Here is a 22,305-nt window from a genome sequence, read left to right as displayed (position 1 = left end):
ACCCTCCATGCCTATCTGTGACAGACAAAGAAGGTTATACCCAGTTTTTCCTTAAAACCCCCTCGATACTTCCCAACTACAGACAGCACACGATGCAACTTCCTTCAGGCCTACAAAATCTCCCTGTCTCCTGATGCCTTGCATGCCCATCTCTCTCCCGGATCACTTCTCAAGGCCCCTAAAACTTCTACATCCTCTGCAGACCTCTATTTTGCAAGCTGGAGTGGCAGGCACCACTTTAATGGGGCAAGTAGGAGCTTTTGTGTGCTTCCTAATGGGGGCATGATTTGGGAGAAAGAAATAACCTTTGCCTAGTATTTAGCAAATCTAAAAAGCGGGCGGGCAATCCATTCTGTGTCATGGTGGATAGAGGTTTTATTTATTGGCTTCCTGAAAGTTCCTTGTAGAGATTTAGTAGTTTTCCATAGATAGTCAAGGTTGCGTGACTGCTCAGCACGTCTGCGGAAGTCAGTTGTCCCTGCTGATTTCAAAATGGAAAAACTCAGGACTAGCTCTGGCATTTTTGAGGTGTGAGACTTCATACGTAAACATTTTAATGGTGGGAATATATCCATAATGCAAGATTGACTTCGGCCATCACTTCTAAAGTGTCCATACAGTTTAGTGACATGAAGTGTACTGAGACAGCGGTGGTGAATCCCGCCACCCATCACCTGCAGAAACTTCTCATCTGTGCCCACTAAGCAATGTACAACAGCTTGAAAGTGCGGACACCAAAAGAGGCAGTTTATATATCCCCGTCTACACTCAACTTCCTCATGATCTCATTGGGAAAACACCAGGCATGGAGGCGGAGCATGAGTTCAAGGCCACTCACAGCAATAACGAGAAGGCTTAGAGCTCAGAGTTCTTTACTAAAAGCAATTCTAGTCTCCTGCCTCCATCCAGCCCGGAAGGGAATGGCTGTCCAATTTTCCTTGCATTCCGAGTCACTGTGAATAGAAACCACACAGATTCCCTGGGACTGCTGGAATGATCTAGAAAAGGAAAAGTCCTGCCTGAGATGCCAAACTCAACACTGGACCTTGAGGCTTCACCAAGAGAGACCCTTCCCGCCCTTCTGGGTGTACATTCCTGTTGGGGTCACAGTGAAGGGAACCGGAGGCAGCACCTACCCAGAAGTAGTCGCAATAGCTCCACTCAGTCGGCTTGAGCAGTTGCTGTTCAGGCATTGTGTCTGGGTGAGGGAATGTCACACAGTTTATCTGCAGGGTATAGAATGGGAAGAAGAATACCGTCAGTGTAGGGTCAACTGAACAGAGCACAGAGGAGGACTCCCCGCAGCCATTTTGGTGGAACGTACTCAGCGATCTACCTGTGTTCCGGCAGCCAGTGACTGACTACTTCAAGAGGCAACAGGCCCTCCTTGACACCCATTCCAGGGGCTACAATGAGGGGAACCTCTTTTGTGGGAGTTTAGTAGGATCTGTCCCAGTTGTGAACACCCAGATCCTTTGACCCCAGCAGCTATGCTTCTGAGAGACTAGGTTACAGATCTATCAGCCCATGTGTGCAGGGACGTCGGTACCTGGTTTCCACCACACACTATCTATGGCAGGAAAAGACTGCCCCAGAAGACTGGCACTTTCCAACAGGAGAGGAATTTGTAAATAAGAATGAGGTGAGTCAGGAATGGTGGCTGTCACCAGCATCTGGGAAGGAGAGGCTGAGGAATTCAAGGCCATCCTAGGCTAGACAAAGAGATCCTGCATGATACACAAAAGACACCGGTAGAGGTCCTATGGAAGGTGCAGGTATGTATATATGAATGGAGGAAGACATCAGTTTAGGGAGGTAGAGGGAGGAGAAAGAGGATCTGAAAACCCAGGAAGAAGCCTTGTTCCACCCAGCCAAGTTTATGGGCGTGGCTTTGCTGCTGCTCTTGCTGCAGGGCTTCAACTCCCCACCCACACCCCAAGGCATCCATTCCTCCCTCCCTTCAACCTCTCCTCACAGACTAGGCATCTGCCAAACTGCTGGAAGGAAGAGCCAAGAAGGAAGCCCCAGGGGCTGACCTAGGAGGGGGGTGCAAATAGCCAGTACCCCTGTGACACAGAATCTTCAACTAGGATGGGAAGGAAGCCTCCAGTGCCTTGGTCAGGGTCTATGGGCTGTGGACACATGTCTCATGGGCAGTTTCAGATCCCTGTTCCTTGTCACCAGACTCTGAGCTCAGGGTTTGTGTGTCAACCATCTCGTTTTGAGTGATGACAATTAATTCAGAGTTAATAACAAAAACAGACAAACAACACTCCCCCACCACAACCAAACCCACCACCAACAACAACCAAGTTAAACCAAAACACTATGTACAACCAGCGGACTCCCATGTCAGCTTAATCACACCCAGGGTCTCTGACTTAAGGGCAGGAGAACATCTGGCAGAGAACTGCCCTGCCTGCCAGCTTCCAGAAACATCTGCTGCCCTCACAGGCCTGATCGAAGAGACCCAGCAGTGCTAGCTCATGAGGGGAAGGCTTGCTTCTGGATGCTGACACTGCTGAGATAAGGTGGGGCTCCTTTGGGGAGAAGTATGAGGACATGGTGGGGAGAAGGCAAGATTGTCACAGTGCCCTGGAGATCAACACTGAATTTTCCAGTTATTTCAATGTGGAGTGCCGGCCTCAGCTGCTGCTAGGGTCTGGGCCAGGGTGAGATAGAGCAGGCATCAGGAAAGGATCTCTCCAAGCGCTTCCTGTAGGCTGAAGCCACCCTCTGCTTGTGGTGTCCTGCCTCAACTGCCTCCCATGAGCAAGTGCTTCGAGGGGCCATCATGAAAACAGGGTCTGGCCTGTTTAAGCCTTAAAATATTTCCCCATTCTGTCATATTGGTGATGAAAATCACACCTTTATTTAGCTTCGTGAAAGAAAGCTTTAATGTAATTCATAGCCTTCTCTGAGAGATGCCTACAGCAGGGACTAGAAGGCATGGGGGATCTAGAAGGTGAAGGCCCCTTTTGTATAGCCCTGGAAGAGCTGTAGAAAGATGGGCGCTGGGCAGGAGTAAGGGTGGGAAGTGGGGAAAGCTGTCAACTCTTGATGCCTTCTGCAACTCTCAGGATGCTCTGGTCAGGAGCTCTGGGGTGCAGGTCACTTCTGGTTTGCGTTAGCCCAAAGGGACTTCCCAGAGTCGTCGGAGCCCTTCTCCCCCTGGTGGTCATGTGGAGAAGTGCATAACACTGAGGAAGTCAGATCACTGTGTTTTACATTCAGGTCAGGCTGGTGGCAGATAGCCCCTCCATGGCATGTGCTACCCTGGGTTTTCCTACTATGCCATGTCTCCCAAGCACCCTGTACACAGATGTCTGTGTTGCTACTTCCGATGGCCTTTACTTCCCTTCTGACAGCCCGTCTATGAGGGCAGGTGGGGAGGCAGAGACCATCCTTCTCCAGGGTTTTCCTGGCTTCTGGCACAGCAGGCAAACAGTGGATGTTCAGCAAATCATCATTATTGCAATGACTGGGTACTAGGTCTGAGGTACAGCATCTGCTCTCAAGAGCTTGGTGATTAAGGGGTGGTGGTTTTGGGGATAACCCTCTCATTAGGGTATGCATGGGATGCTGAGGCCACAGGAAGGGCTGGGATCATCACTCTTAGATGAAATAGTACTTGAGGAGACAGACAAGCTAGGAAAGGGCCTATGTGTGCATGTGCTTGTTTATGAGCACATGTGTGTGTTTATGTGTGTGCAAATGCGAGTACTCCTATGTGTGTGTATTCACACACACACGCATGCTTAGTTAGGCTCTGAAGCAAGAGGGGCCATGCTGAGGCAGTTACGCACAAAGTACTCTCTGCCTGTGTGCCTGTGTTCCTGTGTCCCTGGAGCACAAGGCTCCATTAGCAGGACCATGATGCCCCAGGAAGGAAGAGGAAGCAGAATGTGTCCTTCTCCATGAATACCTCCATACGTAGATTCCTTCCTCCTCCTGGTGATTTCCAGGAAGCTTATGGGAATATACAGCTGCACCCCTGGGGAAAGGTGGATCTCCTCCAAAAGTCTCTAGGGAACAGTGAGGGGCCTCAGTCCTTCCTGTCCCTACACAGGAGATCTAATCATGCTCCAGTGCTTGCCATACGTGAACTCACACAATCCCCATAACAGTCATGGGAGGCACTGAAACACAGAGAGGTTAAGTGACTTAACACAGATCACACAGCTCATATATAACAGTGGAGCTATGGCATGAATCCAGACTGGAACTCTGGGTCTAGACTAGGATCCAAAGCCCTGTCCCACATGACTTGTCCAATGCCCTGGGGCAAAGGGTAGGCATGCCCTACTCATGCCCAAGGCAGGTGCTGAGCTGGAAGAAGAACAGGGGTGCTCCCCTTACATATGTGTGTACAGGAGGGTGAGTGGTATGGCCACTCCCACCAACTCCTCTGGGGATTCTCAGTCTCACCCACAGCCACAAGGGCAAACACCCCACCCCAATCGATGGGAGGCTTCCTCTGCGGTGGATGTTTGGTTGAGGCATTCTGCAGGATTGTGAGGGCTGTCCCCAGACATTCTTTGAAGGTACAAAGTGGGCAACAACAGCTACTAAGGCATCTGGCTGGGCCACCAGGGCTGAAGAGCACATATGTGACCCACCCGAGGGGCTGACGTGGGAAGCTGGGGCACCTGCTCTCACTGCAGGGCAGTGATGTCTGTGTGAGAGCAGGGCTCTAATCAGTCTCCGTACAGCCTTCAGAGTTTACACAGTTTGGTAACCCAGGCTACAGCTAAGTACTCTGTGTGCCCCTGGCTTGGTAAAGTGAGAAGATGGGAAAGAACCCCTATGGGCTCTCCTCCAGCCACTTGCTCCCTCCCAGGATGCCTTGCCTCCAGACCAGTTATGCTGGGCATCCAAATGGAGCACCACAATGTCCTCCTCTAATTCCTCTGTCCTCTGCCTGGTGCCCTCCCTGTTATCATTGCTGGAATCCCCTACAACTTGATGTGTCAAGTTTGTGCCGAGGGCAGTGAGTGGCCATTAGTGCCTGTCACTCTCAATCAAACAGCTCCCCGCCCCCACCTACCTGTCAGCCTAGCACTGCTGAAGGCAGGGAGGAGACCCAGGCATGGCTGCCAGTCCTGCTGCTGCTGCGGTGGGTGGGTGCAGGGTGCAGTGCCTGCTCTTCTAAACTAGCATGGGGCCGCTGAGCTTTAGATCCAGCCCAATCCTTCCCTTGAGCTAGGACATGAACCCTGTGTTGGCAGGCCCTGGCAATGGCTGCCTCCCAGAGACTGCTCACTACACTCCCATATTCCCTCCCTGAGATAGGGAAGCGAGCCTCCTAGGAACAGGGCCATCCCATCCTCCCAAGAAGTGCTGAGTTCTACAGGGTTCGAGCATGGAGCTATGGGCTGCGTATGGAGACAGAGTCCTGGGTGAGGGAAAGAATGGTGTAGGTCTTCAGCCTGAAGTGACATGGGGTTAGAGTATCCAACGGGTGTACGGGTAGGCACCCAGGTTGGCAGCAGGAAGACTTGGATTCGAGTCCTGAGTTTTCTTTCTCACTTGCTGTGATGTATAGCTGGTCTCTCTTTTGCTGAGTTTCCCCTCAAGTGATGATAGAAAGGTACTTTCCTGCCCTGGCCCCAGAGAGAGCAACTACAAATGCTTCTCAGGATCCTCACTTTACACAGTGTCCCAGAAGCCATGACTAGTAGTTACGTGCTGCAGACCGCTCCAGAGATGTGCTGATACAGGCCAGAGGGAAGGGCCAGGCAGGAGGGACAAGGTGAGCCATCCAATGGGAATCTCAGGGCCATACTCAGAAGCTCTGAGTGAAAGGACCCAGTAGGGGCTTGCCTCTGAGGCTGGGCTCCATCACTGTATGTCTCTAAGACAACCAGCCAGCCCACAGCCTGTCGCTCCTCACTTTTGATTTTGTGTTTCGATTGTGAAAACGTCTCCCTCTTATTTGGCATTCTTCCCTTCTCCCCATTTCTAGCAGCTCTGAGAAGCTGTCACCTTGCTTCAGCCTTTGGGAACAGTGTGAAGGATAGGGTCCATGGCCCCAGAAGCCCGAACTTAGGGCCTGCCTAAGCCCTGCCAGATTCCTTCAGATTCTCCAGGAAGAGAGGTTGTGGTTGCTGCAGGATTGCAGCAGGCTGAGCTCCTTTGCCCAGTTTCCGGGAGACACAAGGAGGTCAAAACGGGGTGATGACCCATAGCACCTAAGCCAGCTCTGGAAGGGTACTATCAGTGGGAAAGAGCTAAGGTTTCCATCTTGAGGCTTCCTAGGTAGGTGAGTCTGGCATGGTGCCACTGGCCACTCTATTCCATTTTCCTCCTGGGTGGACAGCGTGATGATCACATGCTGGCACACTGAGCACAAAGTGTGTGCCGGTCTCTGTTCTAGGTACTTTTCAATCTTGTGACCAATTCATTCCAGACACCACTTGCCTATACCTGAGGCCCTCGCATCCCTGCTCTGCAGACACAGGCACCAGAAACCGCTGGAGAACTCACTCAAACTTTGCCTTAACTTTGTCAACGGCTTAAGTGACACTCTGGCTTTAGAGTCCAGGTGTGTAATCACCCTGCAGGGTTTATTAACCACAGCTCCCACAGGAGGAGCCAAACAGAAGCCCTGGGAGTAGTCCTGGCGTGTACTGAGTGGACACCAGGTGGCAGCGGGCGTTATGGCTACTCTTACTGCTTGTTTGGCTCTCTCTCCCCTGGAAAGCAGGATGGTCCACCCGGGCAACCACAGCAACGCACCCACTCAGTTTTTATCTTTGCAGAGGTACGGCTCAGAACAGGGTGATAAGGAGCCCAGGACAGCATGTCCCCATGTGTGCCTCCCCCAGGCTCGTGCCAAGATAGCAAAACAGAATAGACTTTACTTCTCAAATCTCTACTGTTGGCTAAAAATCTGAACAGCTCCCTCCTTAGAGAGATGTCCTGGCCTCCCCACATCAGAGGGTGTGAAGGGAGGAGTTGGGGACCCTACTCCAGCCCTACAGGGATATCTGGCCAGAGTTGGGGAAGAATCCCTGAGAGTTTAGGTGGGAGCTTCTCCTCAGGGACTCCCAGAAATCTATTTGTGGGGAGCTTTCTCTTGCTTTTAACTTTGACATCTTCCAGAAGTTTCCCTCCACAAAAGCAGCCCCGTGGTGGCTGTAATTTCCATGTCACATCTCTGCACACAGCGCACTCCACCCACTTCAACTTGCTCCCCCACAAGCACCTTCTCCTGCCCACCACACAGAAACAGCTTCTCCCTGGTTACAGCCTTCTTCCCTCTACCCCTTCACCAGAAGAGAGCAAGTGAGATGGGAAATTGACAGAGGAAAGGGACAGGTGGGGGGTGGGGGGCAACTTCAGCTAAAACCAAGCTTTGGCTGTCTGGTTGGCGATCCACGTTGCCACAGCAACAACCCCAGCTCTGCCCAAAGCCCCAGCTCTGGAGCCCTCCCCACCAAGAGTGAGCCACTTACTGTGATGGTGTTTTCTTTGCTCTGTTTCTTGCCTGGCGACGAGGATCCCAGGTTCTGGGGAGAGAGGTGAGATCCATCATCAAAGCTATTCTCCATGTTGGACATTTTTTTCCCCATTCCCGTTCCCCAGGTGGGTGGAGGGAATTGGTTAAAAACCCTGAGCTGGGGAAGTTCAGGGGTGTCAGCCTGTCATTAACTCCTGAGTCACCATATTCTGGGTTGGGGCAGGCAATAGCATCTTAGAGCCTAAGCTGCTCCAGAGTGCTCAGGCTCCAAACGAAGTGGAAGAAGGTTGAGCTCAGACTCCAGGGAACCACAGCAAACCAGGTCTCCCTTCCTCTCCTTTCCAACTGGGATTTGGAGAGTTAACCCCTCCACTGCCCTCTGCTGGTAACCAGACCACGTTGCCTAAGCATCGGAGTGGAATGACAGGGGAGCAGAGAGTTAAGGCAGATTGTAGGCCACCCCCCCCCCACCCCCAACCCAGGCACAGAGCACTCAGCACATGACATCTCATTCTGAACGCCCCTACCCCCCCTCGCCCCGAGTCCGTAATGTCAAACGGTGAATGCGTGGAATGAGCACGGGCACTGCTCAGCCACTTTGGCAATGTGCCACGGTGCCAGTGCCTGGGAGCCACAGTGATTGCCTCTAAGCAGAACATCCTTCTGGGGTGCCTTTTTATATTGTCCCCATGGTCAGCAAGCAAAACAGAGTCCTAACTACCCATGCACCTGTAGATGATGGCCAGAGTCCCACGATTGTGCTGGTGGAGATGGTCAAGAACAGCTCGCTTAAAAAAAAAACCCCATTTAACAGGAGAGACTACTTAGCTCTGAGACTTCAGAAGTTCAACTCCAGGAGTCCCCAGACAGAACCCTGAGATGTCACTTGTCCTGGGTCCCATGATACCCTTGAAAATAGCTCTCTTGAGGCACCATGGCACCATGGATGACTACTGCGGTGTGTGTGTGTGTGTGTGTGTGTGTGTGTGTGTGTGTGTGTGTGTTCTGGGGCTGGCATTGGACCAAAAGTATGAAGGGCTTTACCAGTGAGCCTCAGGGGAGCCAGACGATTTCACCCACCCTCAAGCCACATAGCCCTGGACCGTGGCAAGGTGAGCACCTAAGGGTGGGCTGTTCTTACCTCTGGAAGCCATCAGCAAGCCAGGCCAATTGGAGCTCATCATAGATCCTTCCTATGCACAGACTTACCGCCTTGTTCTGACCAGTAAAGAACCTGTTCACAGAAAACTCTCATTTGTGGATCTCTTGGTGAAAAGCAGTCTTAAGGAGCATCCATTTCATGGATGACTAACTTTGAGATGAAGGCCATGGGACTGACTTCTTGGAACCTCAGGTTTTCCATCTCTAAAATGGATGGTTCTCACACTGTTCTAGTCAGTCCCAATCCTGAGCTCATGGAGACCTCATTGGAGGCACACTGACCTGTCCAGCTTTCAGTCACTTTATCCAGTCACCTGTGCTTGCAGTGACTCCTCTGTCACTCTGACAGGCTAATGTCAAGCTTGTGGCCAACAGAACCCTCTATCGTAGTTTTAATCCACCGTTGTATCCAGTTGACCTGGTTTGTGCCTTTGCAAGCTGCCATGGCCTTTCTGGGACATTCCCTAAAAGTGACTAGTGAAGAAGACAAGCAGAGGCTGCACCATGGGAGTCCTATGTGGCAGTCATCACGAAGGAGCGGGGACAACAGTTTCTCCATGGTTCTTGCACACAGATACACTGACCAAGCCCACACCTGCGGAGAAAGGGGCAGGCCTGCCTCAGGGCTAGATTCTCTTCTTTTGCAAGTCTTCCTGTCAGGGACCAACATTACAGTGCTACTGTCCTTGTGTGTCTGCTGTAGCCCAGGATTGGTGGTGGGCAGTAAGGGGACCAGTGGCCTTGGCTGTAGTCTATATATGGCTGCTGTTACTCCTGTTGGCGTAAAGAACCAGGAGGCAAGAAACCCTACACCCTCTGCTGGTGGCTTGTTTGTTATTCGCCACTGAAAAGAATGCAGGTTCCTAGAAACACAGCCAATTCCAAAGACAGAGTGTCAGAGTGCTTTCTGTGCCAGCGAGTGCAGAGGACTCAAATAGTGATGGAGATACAACAAAAGGTCGAAGGAGCTGGTCTAAGATGACCCCCACAGGCCTCACTGGCGGACACCTGAGCTCAGAAGGAATAATGACCACAAGGGAATCACTCCACAGCGGGCAGAGGGAACATGGCATCCCAGAAGACCCATGAAAATCTACTAGAGTTCACCACCTGGAAATCCCAGTGCCAAAGGGATCTGGGCTATGATCCTCACCGATACTCAAGGCACACAGTGGTTATTGTGAGGAGGCAATTGTCACAGGGTCACACTGGTGTCCCATGGGTTACCCATCAGTCAGAAAGGGGAACAAATGAAATAAAGGTAGTAGTTTACAGTGACCCGGGACTTCCCCAACAGGGTGCAGACTTGTGAGTGTGTGTCTCCCCAGAGATGCAACAGCCAGCAGCCGGCTCACCCCATACAGAACGCCTGTCAAAGCCCAAGCGTAGGTGTAACCATGAGAAATCAAACAGACCAAGAATGTAGGTTGGCCTACAAGACAATGGATGACCTGGAGTCTTCAAAACAGACTAGAAGTCAGTGTGAGGGCAGGCGAAAGTAAAACCATGGGGCATCAGCCTAGACAAAGAGACGGAAGCACGCAAGGTGACAAAAGTGCCCGTCTGGTGGAATACTAGTCAGCAGTAGGAATCAAAGTTGAGCGCACTCAATTGAGACATCAAAAACATCCTGAGCAAAGCAGTCAGCCGGCAAGGACTGCATACAACCAGCAGTCCTGTAGATTAAAAAAAAAAAAAAAAAAGAATGGCCCAGAGTCAGAAAGTAGGCTAGTAGCAGCCCATGGCTTGGGAGAGGCCAGGAGGGAATGCAGATTCTCTACGATCCACTATGATGCATTGGGACACAAGATGCACAGTTATGAGTGCTCCAAAAACAACCTGTGATCCTTGGTTGGCACCACCCTCTCCCTGTCCCCTCCCTCCCCCTTCCTCTCTTTCCTTCATAGGACTGGGTGTTGATCTCTCCCTTTTAACCCATGGAGCTGTAGTCCCAGAAGATTTTAAATGATGGAACTCTAAAATAATTAGTTGCATCAAAACAAATGAGATGAAGAGGTAGATAGACAGACAGACAAAGGCAGAGAGAGAGGTAAGTGGACAGATAGACAATGATAGAGAGATGGGGCTAAAGAGACAAAATAATCAACTTTTTCTTATCAAAAACTTGAATGACTCTTGGCCTGGGGAAAGCAGGTGTAAAAGGCATTTTGGGGTCCACTAAAGAATTAGAATATGGAATGTATATGGTGATATTGTTGGACTTGTGTTTTCTTGGGTGGGGTAATAGTACTCTGATATCTTCCCCACTTGGTTTATAATTAGAAATACTTACATTTAGAGGAGCAGTTCTCAACCTATGGTCTTAGGAGCTGAGACAATGCTCAGTACCAGAATTACAGTTATGAAGTAACAACAAAAATAAACTTATGTTTGCGGGTTCCTAAGAGCATTGGAAATAATGTATTTTCTGGTGGTCACAACCACTGAGTTAGGGTCATAAGTCAGGAGTTTTGCTTTACGTATAGGTGGGGATGTTGAGGAAGGGTGAGACCATTCACGAGCCAACACTGGCCTACTGCCAGCACCCACTGAAATGAGACGCTAGGTCTATGGGTCTCTGTCACAGGAAGCCCTTGACTTTCATAAATGTACAGATTCCTACAAAAGATTCTTTACCTTTTGCCCTTTGCATATATTTCCAGAGAAGGAGTTTCCTTCTGGACCCAGCGCTCACTCCATACCCAGGCTAGCCTTGAAGTAGAGACCTCATGATCCTCCTGATTTGTGTATTGCTTGCTTAGTTTTCCTCCATTTTGGCTGAACTGTCACTCCCACATCCTAGTGTCCTGGCTACTCCAACAACTCTGCTATCACCAAGGACACACACTACTTGCTACGCTGCGAGCAACTCCGAGAGCAGGCCGACAGCCCCTCTTCTAAGAGTCTTTTCAGCACACTCCTCCCCAAGGATCTCCTGGATCCTATGCCTTTGGTGGGGGGATTCCTATCGGAATAGGAAAAAGCCTTTTTAGTTCGTAACACTGTTGGCATAAACCTGGGCTCCTTGTGATGGGCCACGCAGACCCCTCCTGCCTCATCTTCTGCCCTCCCACACCTGCCAATTTGGTAAGTCACAGTATGACGCATACTTGGTGTCTGTGGGTTCTTGGAAAGCTTCATCTTTCTTCCTGCCTCTAGGCATCTACGTGCTGTGCCCTCTGTCTGGAAGATTGTTCACTACCCCTATCTTTTTCTTAACCAACTCTTCATGTAGCCTTCCTCTCCTTCAACCTAGCATCTTTTCTGAAGAACCCCATTACTGAAGGTTTCAGCACTACTTGTTTGGCTTCTCCTTGTGCACACTTTCTTCTGTTCTTACCACTGATAAAATTAAACAACTGTTTACCCATTGCCTCCTACAGCTAGGGCTGAGCCTTTCTATACCTCAGAGCCTAGCAAAGACCTAAATGGACAATGGGGCATGGGTTACTGAAGCTAAGGGTCTGGGGAGAGACTACAGAGACATAGCATTTCAGCTCTTTCTCCACTTAAACTGTATTCTTCAACACAACCCTGTTGGGTGCTCATGTCCCGATGGCCCCATCTCTTCCTTTGTGTCTTTTGAGGTAGTTAGGAAGCCAGAATAATGGAAGGATGGGTTACAAAAAGGCCCAAGAAGTGGTGGGCAGGAAGAGAGGATGCAATGTAAGATTTTCTTTCGCCAAGGTTATTAGCCTTTGACTCCTGGGTTGTCTTCCAACCACTGAGGTGCCCTTTATCTAGGACTCAGGCAGAACCCTTGATGTCTGCAGTACTGAAGCTGTCCACTGGGAGGCGCCAGACCACCACCATCACCTGTGCCCATCCACCCAGTTCTGGGCAGTGGAGAAAGCTGACCCTCAGGGTTATAGAGACATTAGGAGTGCCCGCCCTTCCCATTCACCCGCTCAAAGAGAAGGAAACCAATAGGTATTTTGTAAATCTGGGCTTGGCCATCCTGCCCTCAAATCTCGCCTCTTCGATAGGTCAGTGGCCTTCCATTCACTCATAGTTTAATTATTGTACATATGCACACACATGCTAGAGACCAAACCCTGAGCCTTGAACACACCAGATAAATACCACTGAGCTACGTCTCCATTTTGAGACATTAGCAAGAGCGATTGTGAATTGTGATTGGCAGCCTGGGATGGAGAGTAAATCTCCCTGTGTATTGAAGAATGCCGTGTGTGCTTAGGTATTGCCTGGGCCCTGCTGTCTTTTAAGGAAGATTCTCTCAACCTATTCATGGTTAGCTGGTAGAGCATTTTTGATAATTAGCCTCAGCGGTTCATATACTGGGTTTAAAAAACAGCGGCTTCCTTTGCAAATGCTGCCTTTTCATAGCGTAAAAGAATCCTAAAAGATCTACTTTACAGTTCCGGAATGCAGCGGGTAGATGCAGATTTACCTTTTCCATGTACCGCACTGTTTATTTTTGTTTCTCTGAGGAGGTCTTACTTCAGGGTTATCATCAAAAAGAATATTATGCTAACCTTCCTGTGTGTCGAAGCCACTGTCTACCAAACTGGGGCTCAGAGTTGGCCATCCCTGGGAACCTAGTACCACACATCCCTTATCAACTGCGTATGCTCGTCGTGTGCATGCGTGTGTGTAGTGTGTGTGGTATGTGTGTGGTGTGGTGTGTGTGGTGTGTGTGTGGTGTGGTGTGGTGTGTGTGTGTGTGTGTGTGTGTGTGTGTGTGTCTATGCACAGGCATATATGTGGGCACACATAAGGTATGGCAGAGGTCAATCCCAATCTCTCTCTCTCTCTCTCTCTCTCTCTCTCTCTCTCTCTCTCTCTCTCTCATTTCTGAGTCAGTGTCTGCCATTGCCCTAGAGTTCACCAAGTGCACCAGGCTGGCTGGCCAGTGTAGCCCTCTGATCTTCCTGTGTCCACTTCCCCAGGTCTAGGACTACAGGCACACCATCACAGCCTGCCTTTTCTGTGTGTGCTGGAAATTAGACTCGGGGCCTCAGGCTTGTGAAATAAGCACTTCACCACCTGAACTATCTCTCCAACAGCCACATTCCGTTTTCTTAAATAAAAAAGTATATCTGTCTTTTATAAAAGTGAAATGTGTTGACTTTAGAAAACTTGAGGAAAGTACAAACAAAATAATAATTACTTATGGTCTCTGGTCATGCTTTTACAATCTTAATGGGACTCATATTTTCCAATTAGGCAATTCCTTCTTGTAGGAGCCATCCTGACCATTGTACAACAGTGGACGACTTCCCTTTCATCTACTACATGCATCAACACCCCCTCTTTGGTGGTAACAATCAAAATCAGAGCTGCCACCAAATGTCTCCAAAGCAGAACTTAGTCTGAGATGCAGTTAGGTCACCACAGATGATCTGGTCATCTTTCCTCTCATAAGCTTGGCTTTCCTTCTTCTAAATAGGACTATACACTCTTTATTTATACACACACACACACACACACACACACACACACACACACACACACATGAGTACAAGTGTTCATGGATATAAGCAGAGAGTGTCATCCCTTACAGCTAGAGTTTCCAGCTGTTGTGAGCTGCCTGGTGCAAGTGTTTGGAATTGAACTCATGTGCTCTGAAAGAATAGTAAACTTTTAACCCTTGAGCCCTCTCTTGAGCCCTCCCATTTGATTTGAGTTAGAAGAATGTGATGAGTCATTACATTTTCCTCAGGAGGATGCTTTTTAGTGGCTGTGTAATATCACCAACTGGCTGGATGTCCAGCAGTGGAGACCATTTTGCCCATCCTTTGTTGTTGGAAGTTAGACTGGTCCAGTGTTCTGAGGTATAAATAATGCTTGTATGAGTGACTTTACATATAACCCAGAATCCCTGAGTATATTCCAGGGACAGATAAAATAGGAGAAATCCCTCTGACCGAGGCCTACAGCGCTCTGATAAATCAGCCTCTGGATTCTAAGCTGCCCCAGCAGCATGCACACTTTAAATGGCCGAGTGGGAGCTTCACAGTTTTTTGAAGGCCAGAGCAGACACGTTTCAGTGGGGAAGAAAGAATGGGGAGCTGTTTCCAGTGTTTTTCCTCTCAGTGCTGGGGGAGTAGCATGATTTTGTTGTGGTTCAATGGTAGCTCATGTCTTCAGAAACATGCTCAGGTCAGATGACACGTCATTTCCCTTCCATCACACTGGCCAGCTGGTAGAGGGGCTATTGGTGGCTCAACAGGACATGTGAAGTCAGGGTTGATTCATGACAAGCGATGTGAGCAGTGGTTTGAGAGAGTCAGGCACAGCTCTGTGTAGTGTTAACTAAGCCTTGATCCCCCTGTACAGACATGGTCTCCAGTAACAGCACCACTACTGGTATCTGGGCGATGGCTGGGAATGCACACCCTGTTCTCACCAGATCCTGTATGAAAGACCTGTCTCACTCTGAACCCCAATTCTCCACCACACTTCACTAAACCTGAGTCCAATCAATGCTCGGTCCCCTGTGAGGACAACTTACTAGGTTTCCAAGCTTAACAGCCTTGAAATGGGTGTCACACCTTAGCTGATGGCACTCACAGAGCACAGGGTGACCACACAGAGGTCACAACATACACTTCCATAGTTCTCAGCAATATTAACACCATGGCCATCAGTCACCATCACCATCACCATCACCATCACCATCACCATCACCATCGTCAGGTATCCCTGTAGGCTGCCAATGTTGCTTCCAGAGAAAGTATGACAGGGCATGGAGGCTTCCTTAAGAAGCTCTTCTTGATACTTTGTGAGGAGACCACTCCAACACACACACACACACACACACACACACACATACACACACATGTACACACACACACGTACACACACACACATATGCACACGCACTTAGATGTCACTTCTTGCAAATGAGGAAATCATAGGACATTTCATTGGGTCCACCATGACCCTTGACTCAATCTCGTGAGCTTCCTCTGTGGTCCCATGCTCATGAGAATGCTCTTGATACCCATCTTACGTTGTCACACGTGTCAGGTGGGATGGTGAATGAGACAGCAGTTTGTCAATCTTAAAATGGATTCCCAGCTGGGAGCGGTAGTGTATGCCTGTGATCCCAGCACTTGGGAGTTGGAGGCAAGAGGATCAAAAACTAGGGCCAACCTAGGTTACATAAGGTCCTGTCACAAAAATAAAAACACTTGGTTCTTTCTGTCCTATAGCCATGTTTATGCTGGGTTAGAGTGAGATGGTCACATTCCTAAATTCCATTCCAGGTGACTGAGGATGGGCACAGCAGAGGACTTTAAGGACAATGGCTGGCTGGCTGGCTCAAACTTCTAACCTGACAGGAAACCTGGATGCTATTAGATATGTGGGTAGCAGAGTGGATCTTTCTGCCCTGACAATTATAATCAGTATCTCTCCATCCAAATTACCTTCAATTTCTAGAAAACCAATGAGCTGCAATTCTGCAAGCCATCTATCATCAGGAGCTGTTAGGACAGCCGAGATACTTGCCGCTAACAGCAGAAAAGGGCCATTGTTCCTGACCCCCAGCTACATCTTTCCTGAGCTAGATTCTCAGCTGCCCCTACCTCCCTTGGCAGCCCCTTACCTGGGAATCACCGGTGGATTTTCGGAGACTCATGTGGGCAGTCTCTGGAGGGTGCGCCGGGGTCCCTGATGCGTGGTATCCATTCACTGTGGGGACAGAGACACAGCTCAGATGCTGCGGGGGCCACAGACAGGCACCTTCGACTTCCGGCCACAGCAGCCCTCTCTCTCCCACCTAATCCCAGAGTTGCAAGAGGTCTCATGTGGCAGGGGCCATCTTTCGGCATCCGATCTGCAGCTAAGAGCTAGGGATGAATGGAGATGTCCCTCTAATTTCTGGCAGCCAGTGTACTGAGTTCTTGGGGAGCTGGCTTTCTTCTCAAGAGCATGATCAGCAGAAGCCCAGGTCAGCAGACCCAGCTGCCATCACAGGTGCTGACGGGGTCCTGTCTCTTTCTCCTGAGTCAGGTGGCTCCTCCACCTGGCCCTTTGAGTCGTCTTCCTCTCTCTAAGGGAGTTCTCCACCCTCAGTCTCTGAATGCTGGCCTGTAAGTAAGGGTGAAGATCTGTTTTCAAAAATTTCAGGGATCAAAAATAGTTCAGATTTTGGACATTTTAGAATCTGAGAACATTTGCCTGTTCTCATACAGCTGGGTGGCCCCTATCTGTAGAGCCAATGCCAAGACACCCTTCAACTTGACTGGATTTGGAGTTCTAGGACATGCAACCCTGGGCGTGACTGTGAGGGCGCTCCCAGGGAGGTTTAACTGAAGGAAGTGTGAGCATGTATAGACTCACTATCTTTCATAGACTTTCAGGGTGCCCCCCCACCAAAAAGCCTGGTTAGTACTGGCTTTCATTTCTCTCTGCTTAACAACTGCAGAGCACTGTGACCAGCTGCCTCACTCTCCCTCACCATGCCTCCCCTGTCACAATGGCTGCATCCTTCCAAATAATGAATCAAAAGAAACCCCTCCTTTCTCATTTGAGTGTGTGTATGTGTGTGTGTATGTATGTAGAAGAGTGGTGTGTGTATGTGTGTGTGTGTGTGTGTGTGTGTATGTATGTAGAAGAGTGGTGTGTGTGTATGCAGTGATGTGTATAGAAGAGTGTGTGTGTGCGCGCACGTATGTGTGGTGTGTATAGAGGAATGGTGTATATGTGTGCAGTGGTGTGTGTGTGTGTGTGTGTGTGTGTGAGAGAGAGAGAGAGAGAGAGAGAGAGAGAGAGAGAGAGATATCTGTGTATAGGGGAGTGATATATGTGTGTGTGTGGGGAGTGGTGTGTATGTGAATGTGTGTGTGGTGTGTATGTGAGTACATGTTGTATGTAGGGGAGTGGGTTGTGTGCGTGGTGTGTATGTGCAGTATGACGTGTGTGTGTGAGTGGTATGTGTATATGTGGTATGATATGTATGTGGTATGATGTATGAGTGTGGTGTCAAGGTAGTGTACATATGTTGTGTGAGATGTGTATGTTGTGTGTGTGGTGACTGTGTATGTGTGCTGTGTGTGGTATAATATATGGGTGTGGGGTGGTGGTGGTCTCATGTGTGAGTGTGTGTGTGAGAGAGTGTGTGTGTGTGTGTGTGTGTGTGTGTGTGTGTGTGTGTGTGTGTGTTGGAGTTCCTAGATCAATCTCTGATGTTGCTTCTCAGGGGCCTTTTTATTTTGGGAGAGAGTCTCTCATCAGGATCTGAGACTCACCAGTTAGGCCAAGCTGATGACCACAGAGACCCAGAGGTCCACTTGCCTCTCTGCCTCCCCAGAACTGGGGTTACAGACACTCATGGTCACACTGGCTTTTTAACACGGATACTGGGAACAGAGGTCAGTTCCTCAAGCTTGCACAGCAAGCGCCTTCCCAGGTAAACCAGTCTCTTAAGTTGCTTTGTCACGTGGTTTTGTCACAGAAAGTAACCAGTACATGCTCCCAAGCCCAAAGCACATAGAGATGTTAGTGTTCAAATTTTTAGATTAAGATTTGGGAGAAGTTCAACTAGTTAATGGAAAGAGGATGCGATGGATTAGCTGTCATGAAATTCTGCTCTCCCACTCAATAAATGATGACCAAGTACATGAGCACCAGCTTCCCTAAAACAAAAGCAGGGCCTGGTGGTTCATACCCATCACTGCAGAGCTCAGGAGGATAAGGCAGAAATCCTATGAGCCTAAGAGCTGCCTGGGCTCCAGAGTGAGTTCCAGACCAGCCTGGGCAAGATGACGTTTTACTAAGTCTTATCACTAAGATAAAAAATAAAAAGGGCCAGACATGGTGGCACATGCCTTTAATCCCAGAGTCTGGGAGGCAGAGTCAGGTGGATCTCTGTGAGTTCAAGGCCGGCCTACACTACATAGTGAATTCTAATCCAGCCAGGGTTGTAGAGTGAGACCCTATTTCAATAAAGCAAAGCAGAAATAAAAATAAAAACACAAAAAGAGCTGGGGATGTGATTTAGTGGTAGAATGTCTCTAGTATATTTAAGGGTCTGGGTTCACTTCTTAGAAGCACACATGCACACACACACACACACACACAACAAAAACACACACCACACACATATCACACATACCACACATACATATCACATATAATACGTACCACACACCATGCATGCTCCCACACACACCACACATGTACCACTCATACACATATACACACATAGCACACACACATCACATATACAAAACACCCATCTCACACACACACAAACACACATCACGCATACCACATCCACATACTGCACACACATCACACAATACATACACACACATACCACACACACCACAGATATGCCACATACATGCCACTCCTAACATATACACACATACCACAGACACCCCACACAACCCACACAGACTACATACATATTTACACAACACAACACATATTATGTGCGTGCATGTGCACACACACACACACACACACACATCACTCACCCTACAAACACATAAGATTTAAAGTCACACCTGTCCCTCTAGAACATGTGTTTCTTGGGGCAAACTCATTCATATCCCCACTGTGTGCTGATAAGCCTCCTTTCGAGAGCTAGGGGAAGTCCTGTTGCATTGTTCTCCCATTGCTGAAGCTCAACACACTTGTCACAGCCAGTTTCAAGTCTCAGCCTTGCTCCCACTCTTGACCTCATGGGCTCACAATCTTTCCCAGATCCATGAGCAGGGGAAGCCATTTCTCTTTGGTGAAGGGGGAGGGGGAGTGAGTTTCCAGACAGTCTCCAAATCTGCTTAGTTAGAATACCCCAGAGGAGGTCATGAAGGAGAAAGATTTGCATCTTTCACAGGACCTTATTAAAAAGGAAAGGGCAAAGGAGAGAGGTGGCCGAGAGGTTAAGGAGCTCTTGCAGAGGACCTGCGTTCAGTTCCTGACCCCTACACGTAGGCTTCCTTCTAGTTTCTGGGATCCAACATCCTCTTCTGGCCTCTGTGGGCATCACCACACATGCACCGTACCTATGCTCATGTAGGCTGTATACACAATTTAAAAGGATGAGTAGGGAAGGGTGGGGGAGGGGAGGCTGATGTTTTTTCTGGATTTTTAACCCCTGAGAACCACCAGCTTGCACTATCTCTGGAAACTGAGAATTAAGCTGTTCTTATGCCCCAGGCTGGGGGAGGCAGCCAATGGATATACACACATACAAAAACCAGTTGGAGGACCATAGGACGATGCTGGAAGTAATTTTCAATTCGTGATTCTTCCAGAAATTCTGCAAGCAGGAAGCAGAAAAGAACACATCTAAACGTTGCCAGTGCTGACAACAGGCAGGGCATTCCATTTGCATGTAAAATGCCCCCATAGGCCCTTGGGTTTGAATAATGGTCTCTAGCTGTGAATGCTGTTCTGGGAGGCCATGAAACCTTTGGGGCATGGGGCCTAGCTAGCAGACACATACCCATCCCAGGGCTTGGGGCACAGAGCTTGAAGGTTGCTGGCTTAGCTGCAGTTGTCACTCACACCCCCTACTTTCAGCTACATTGAGAAGATGTGAGGAATCCCAGTATCCAGATCCCTCAGCTGTGAGCTCTACAAGGCTTTCCCTACAGTGTGGACCCATACTCTCTGAGAGATCAAGCCAAAATAAGTATGTCCCGGACGCGTTATTTCTGTCAGGTCTTCTGCCTCAGTGGCAAGGGAGGTAGTGGGGTGCAGCTCAGAACCCCAAAGTTTTGGAGTGTTATAGATGGCATCACAAGTAGACAGTTCTATGCCATGAAACAGAATTTAAAATATTGTGAGAAATTATACAATATTTCACGGGGTTTCATGTTTCCATTTGCATCTCATCCCCCCAAATGTCTCCTTATGTATATGTGAATAATTCCAAAATCAGAAACACTTCTGCTCTCAATGCATCTTAGCTAAGGGACACAAAGCCTAGAATGGAGAGTGGTCATGGATGAAGCAAACCATGGACAGTGAGCAGGCAAAGACTCTTCTAGGGAGAGCCTTTGCATGCTGGGGTTTGTAGTCAGTCTTACAGTAACAACCTAGGGCCATTTCCAAGCAGGGCCATTTCCAAGCAGGGCAATGCCAACAGCCCCTGGTTTCTCCTCGATCTGTAAGATTAGCTCAAGACTCATGAAGAAGGCTCAGCAGGCTCTGTACACACACACACACACACACACACACACACACACACACACACACACCCCAAGATAAACTGGTAGATAGCAGGTCCCTCTTTCAGTGCTTAGAGAGGAGCCTAGTCAGCTCCCCAGCCATGGTCCCCACTCAGATGGTTGGCCAAATAATCACATCAACTCAATGAGAGAGGCAGCTGGAGAAGAAAACGCAGACTCTAAAAGCATCAGAGACTGAAGGAACCAGCTCGGAGAAGCAAGTGGCTCTGTCAGGAAGGCTATTACATCAGCCACAGTATACCCACCGCCAAAGTGGGACACCAGAGAAAATTTGCTTATCAAATAGGGCAGTGCTGAAATGGATAGAACACAGATGGTGGAGCTGGACATCGTGGTTCACCTGCAGTCCTAGCACGCTGGTGGGTTGGAGCTGGAGGACTGCAAGGTGAACCCACATAGGGAATAGCATGGCTCAAAAAGAAAGCATTAGACAGCGGTGGGAACCTTGGCACACTTCTTGAGCTCTGGGACTGATTCATAGATGGGCATAAAGGCAAGGGAGATCTGTGTAATTTAATGTAAAGGGCTGAGTGGAGGACATGGGTAAAACATCCTTCCCTATAAACAAAGGGGACATTTGCCAAGAAGCCATGGGACATTCAAACCGTTAGCCATGCTTAAGCCGCAAATAAATTGTCAGTGCATAGCAAAAGGCATAAATGATTCAGGCCATATTCTTTGACCAGAACACAATAAAAGGAGATATTGATAATGAAAAATAAGCACACGAGGCTCCCAACCTTCAAATTTCCAGATAGTCGGAAACTTAAGAAAAGGCCCTCTTAAGGACTGTCAGGCTAAAAGAGAACTTAAGGTCATAATTACATGTTATTTAGACAGGAGTAAGGAAGAATATGGATAAAGCCTGCATTACAGTTTGAGGAGAATTCATAGCCTTACTTACTCTATTACCAAGTACAAAGGGACAAAATTAAATGGACTAAACATTTCCCCCTAAAGATCTTGGAGAAAAATAAATTAAATGACCAACAAAATAAAGCGAGAAAAACAGGAGGCAGGGCTGGTGAGGGAAACTAATGTTGAGACATGGGAATGACATTGCCGACCTAGAACTGGCACTCCCGCTATTTCTTCCCTTCTCCCATGTGTGTGCCATTGTGCGTGTATGCATGTGCATGAGTGTGTTTGGGTGTGGTAGGGATTGCAACAGCCATAAGAAGAGGAGACGAAGTGACTTAATTTGAGGGTGACCACAAAGGCTTAGAATGGGGAATTAGAACGTTTAAGCACAGCAAATGCAGGCAAGATTTTTTTTTAATGCGAGAGCACATGATTTTTAATCATAGACTAATAAAATCCAAACTTTCCATAAGATTCAAATTATCAAAGTGATCTCAAGAACACTTGAAATGGAGGGGAAGCAGGAGGAGGAGAAGGGGAGGAAGAAGGAGGGGACAAAATGGGGAGATATGGGGGAGGAGTGGAGGGACAGAGACGGGGAGGAAGAGGAGGAAAAGGAGGAAGAGGAGACCTTTACCAAGTGCACTT

At 48.8% G+C, this 22,305-nt stretch overlaps 1 protein-coding gene across 18 annotated transcripts in view; it reads right to left on the bottom strand.

Moving 5' to 3' along the window:
- Positions 1-22,305, bottom strand: part of Gas7 (growth arrest specific 7) — a 230,730-nt gene that overhangs the window by 26,050 nt on the left and 182,375 nt on the right. For 10 of the 18 annotated variants that reach the window (NM_001414201.2, XM_087574744.1, XM_087574741.1 and 7 more), the window contains 3 exon segments: positions 1,137-1,226; positions 7,458-7,511; positions 16,197-16,282. In NM_001414201.2, coding sequence (NP_001401130.1) covers positions 1,137-1,226; positions 7,458-7,511; positions 16,197-16,282 — 230 coding nt within the window. 18 annotated transcript variants of the gene reach the window in all.

Source organism: Rattus norvegicus, chromosome 10, assembly GCF_021556685.1.
Source record: "Rattus norvegicus strain SHRSP/BbbUtx chromosome 10, alternate assembly SHRSP_T2T, whole genome shotgun sequence".
In the NCBI taxonomy this organism is placed as follows: domain Eukaryota; kingdom Metazoa; phylum Chordata; class Mammalia; order Rodentia; family Muridae; genus Rattus; species Rattus norvegicus.
Note: the sequence above shows the minus strand (reverse complement) of the source record. Positions and strands in the feature narration are given on the sequence as shown.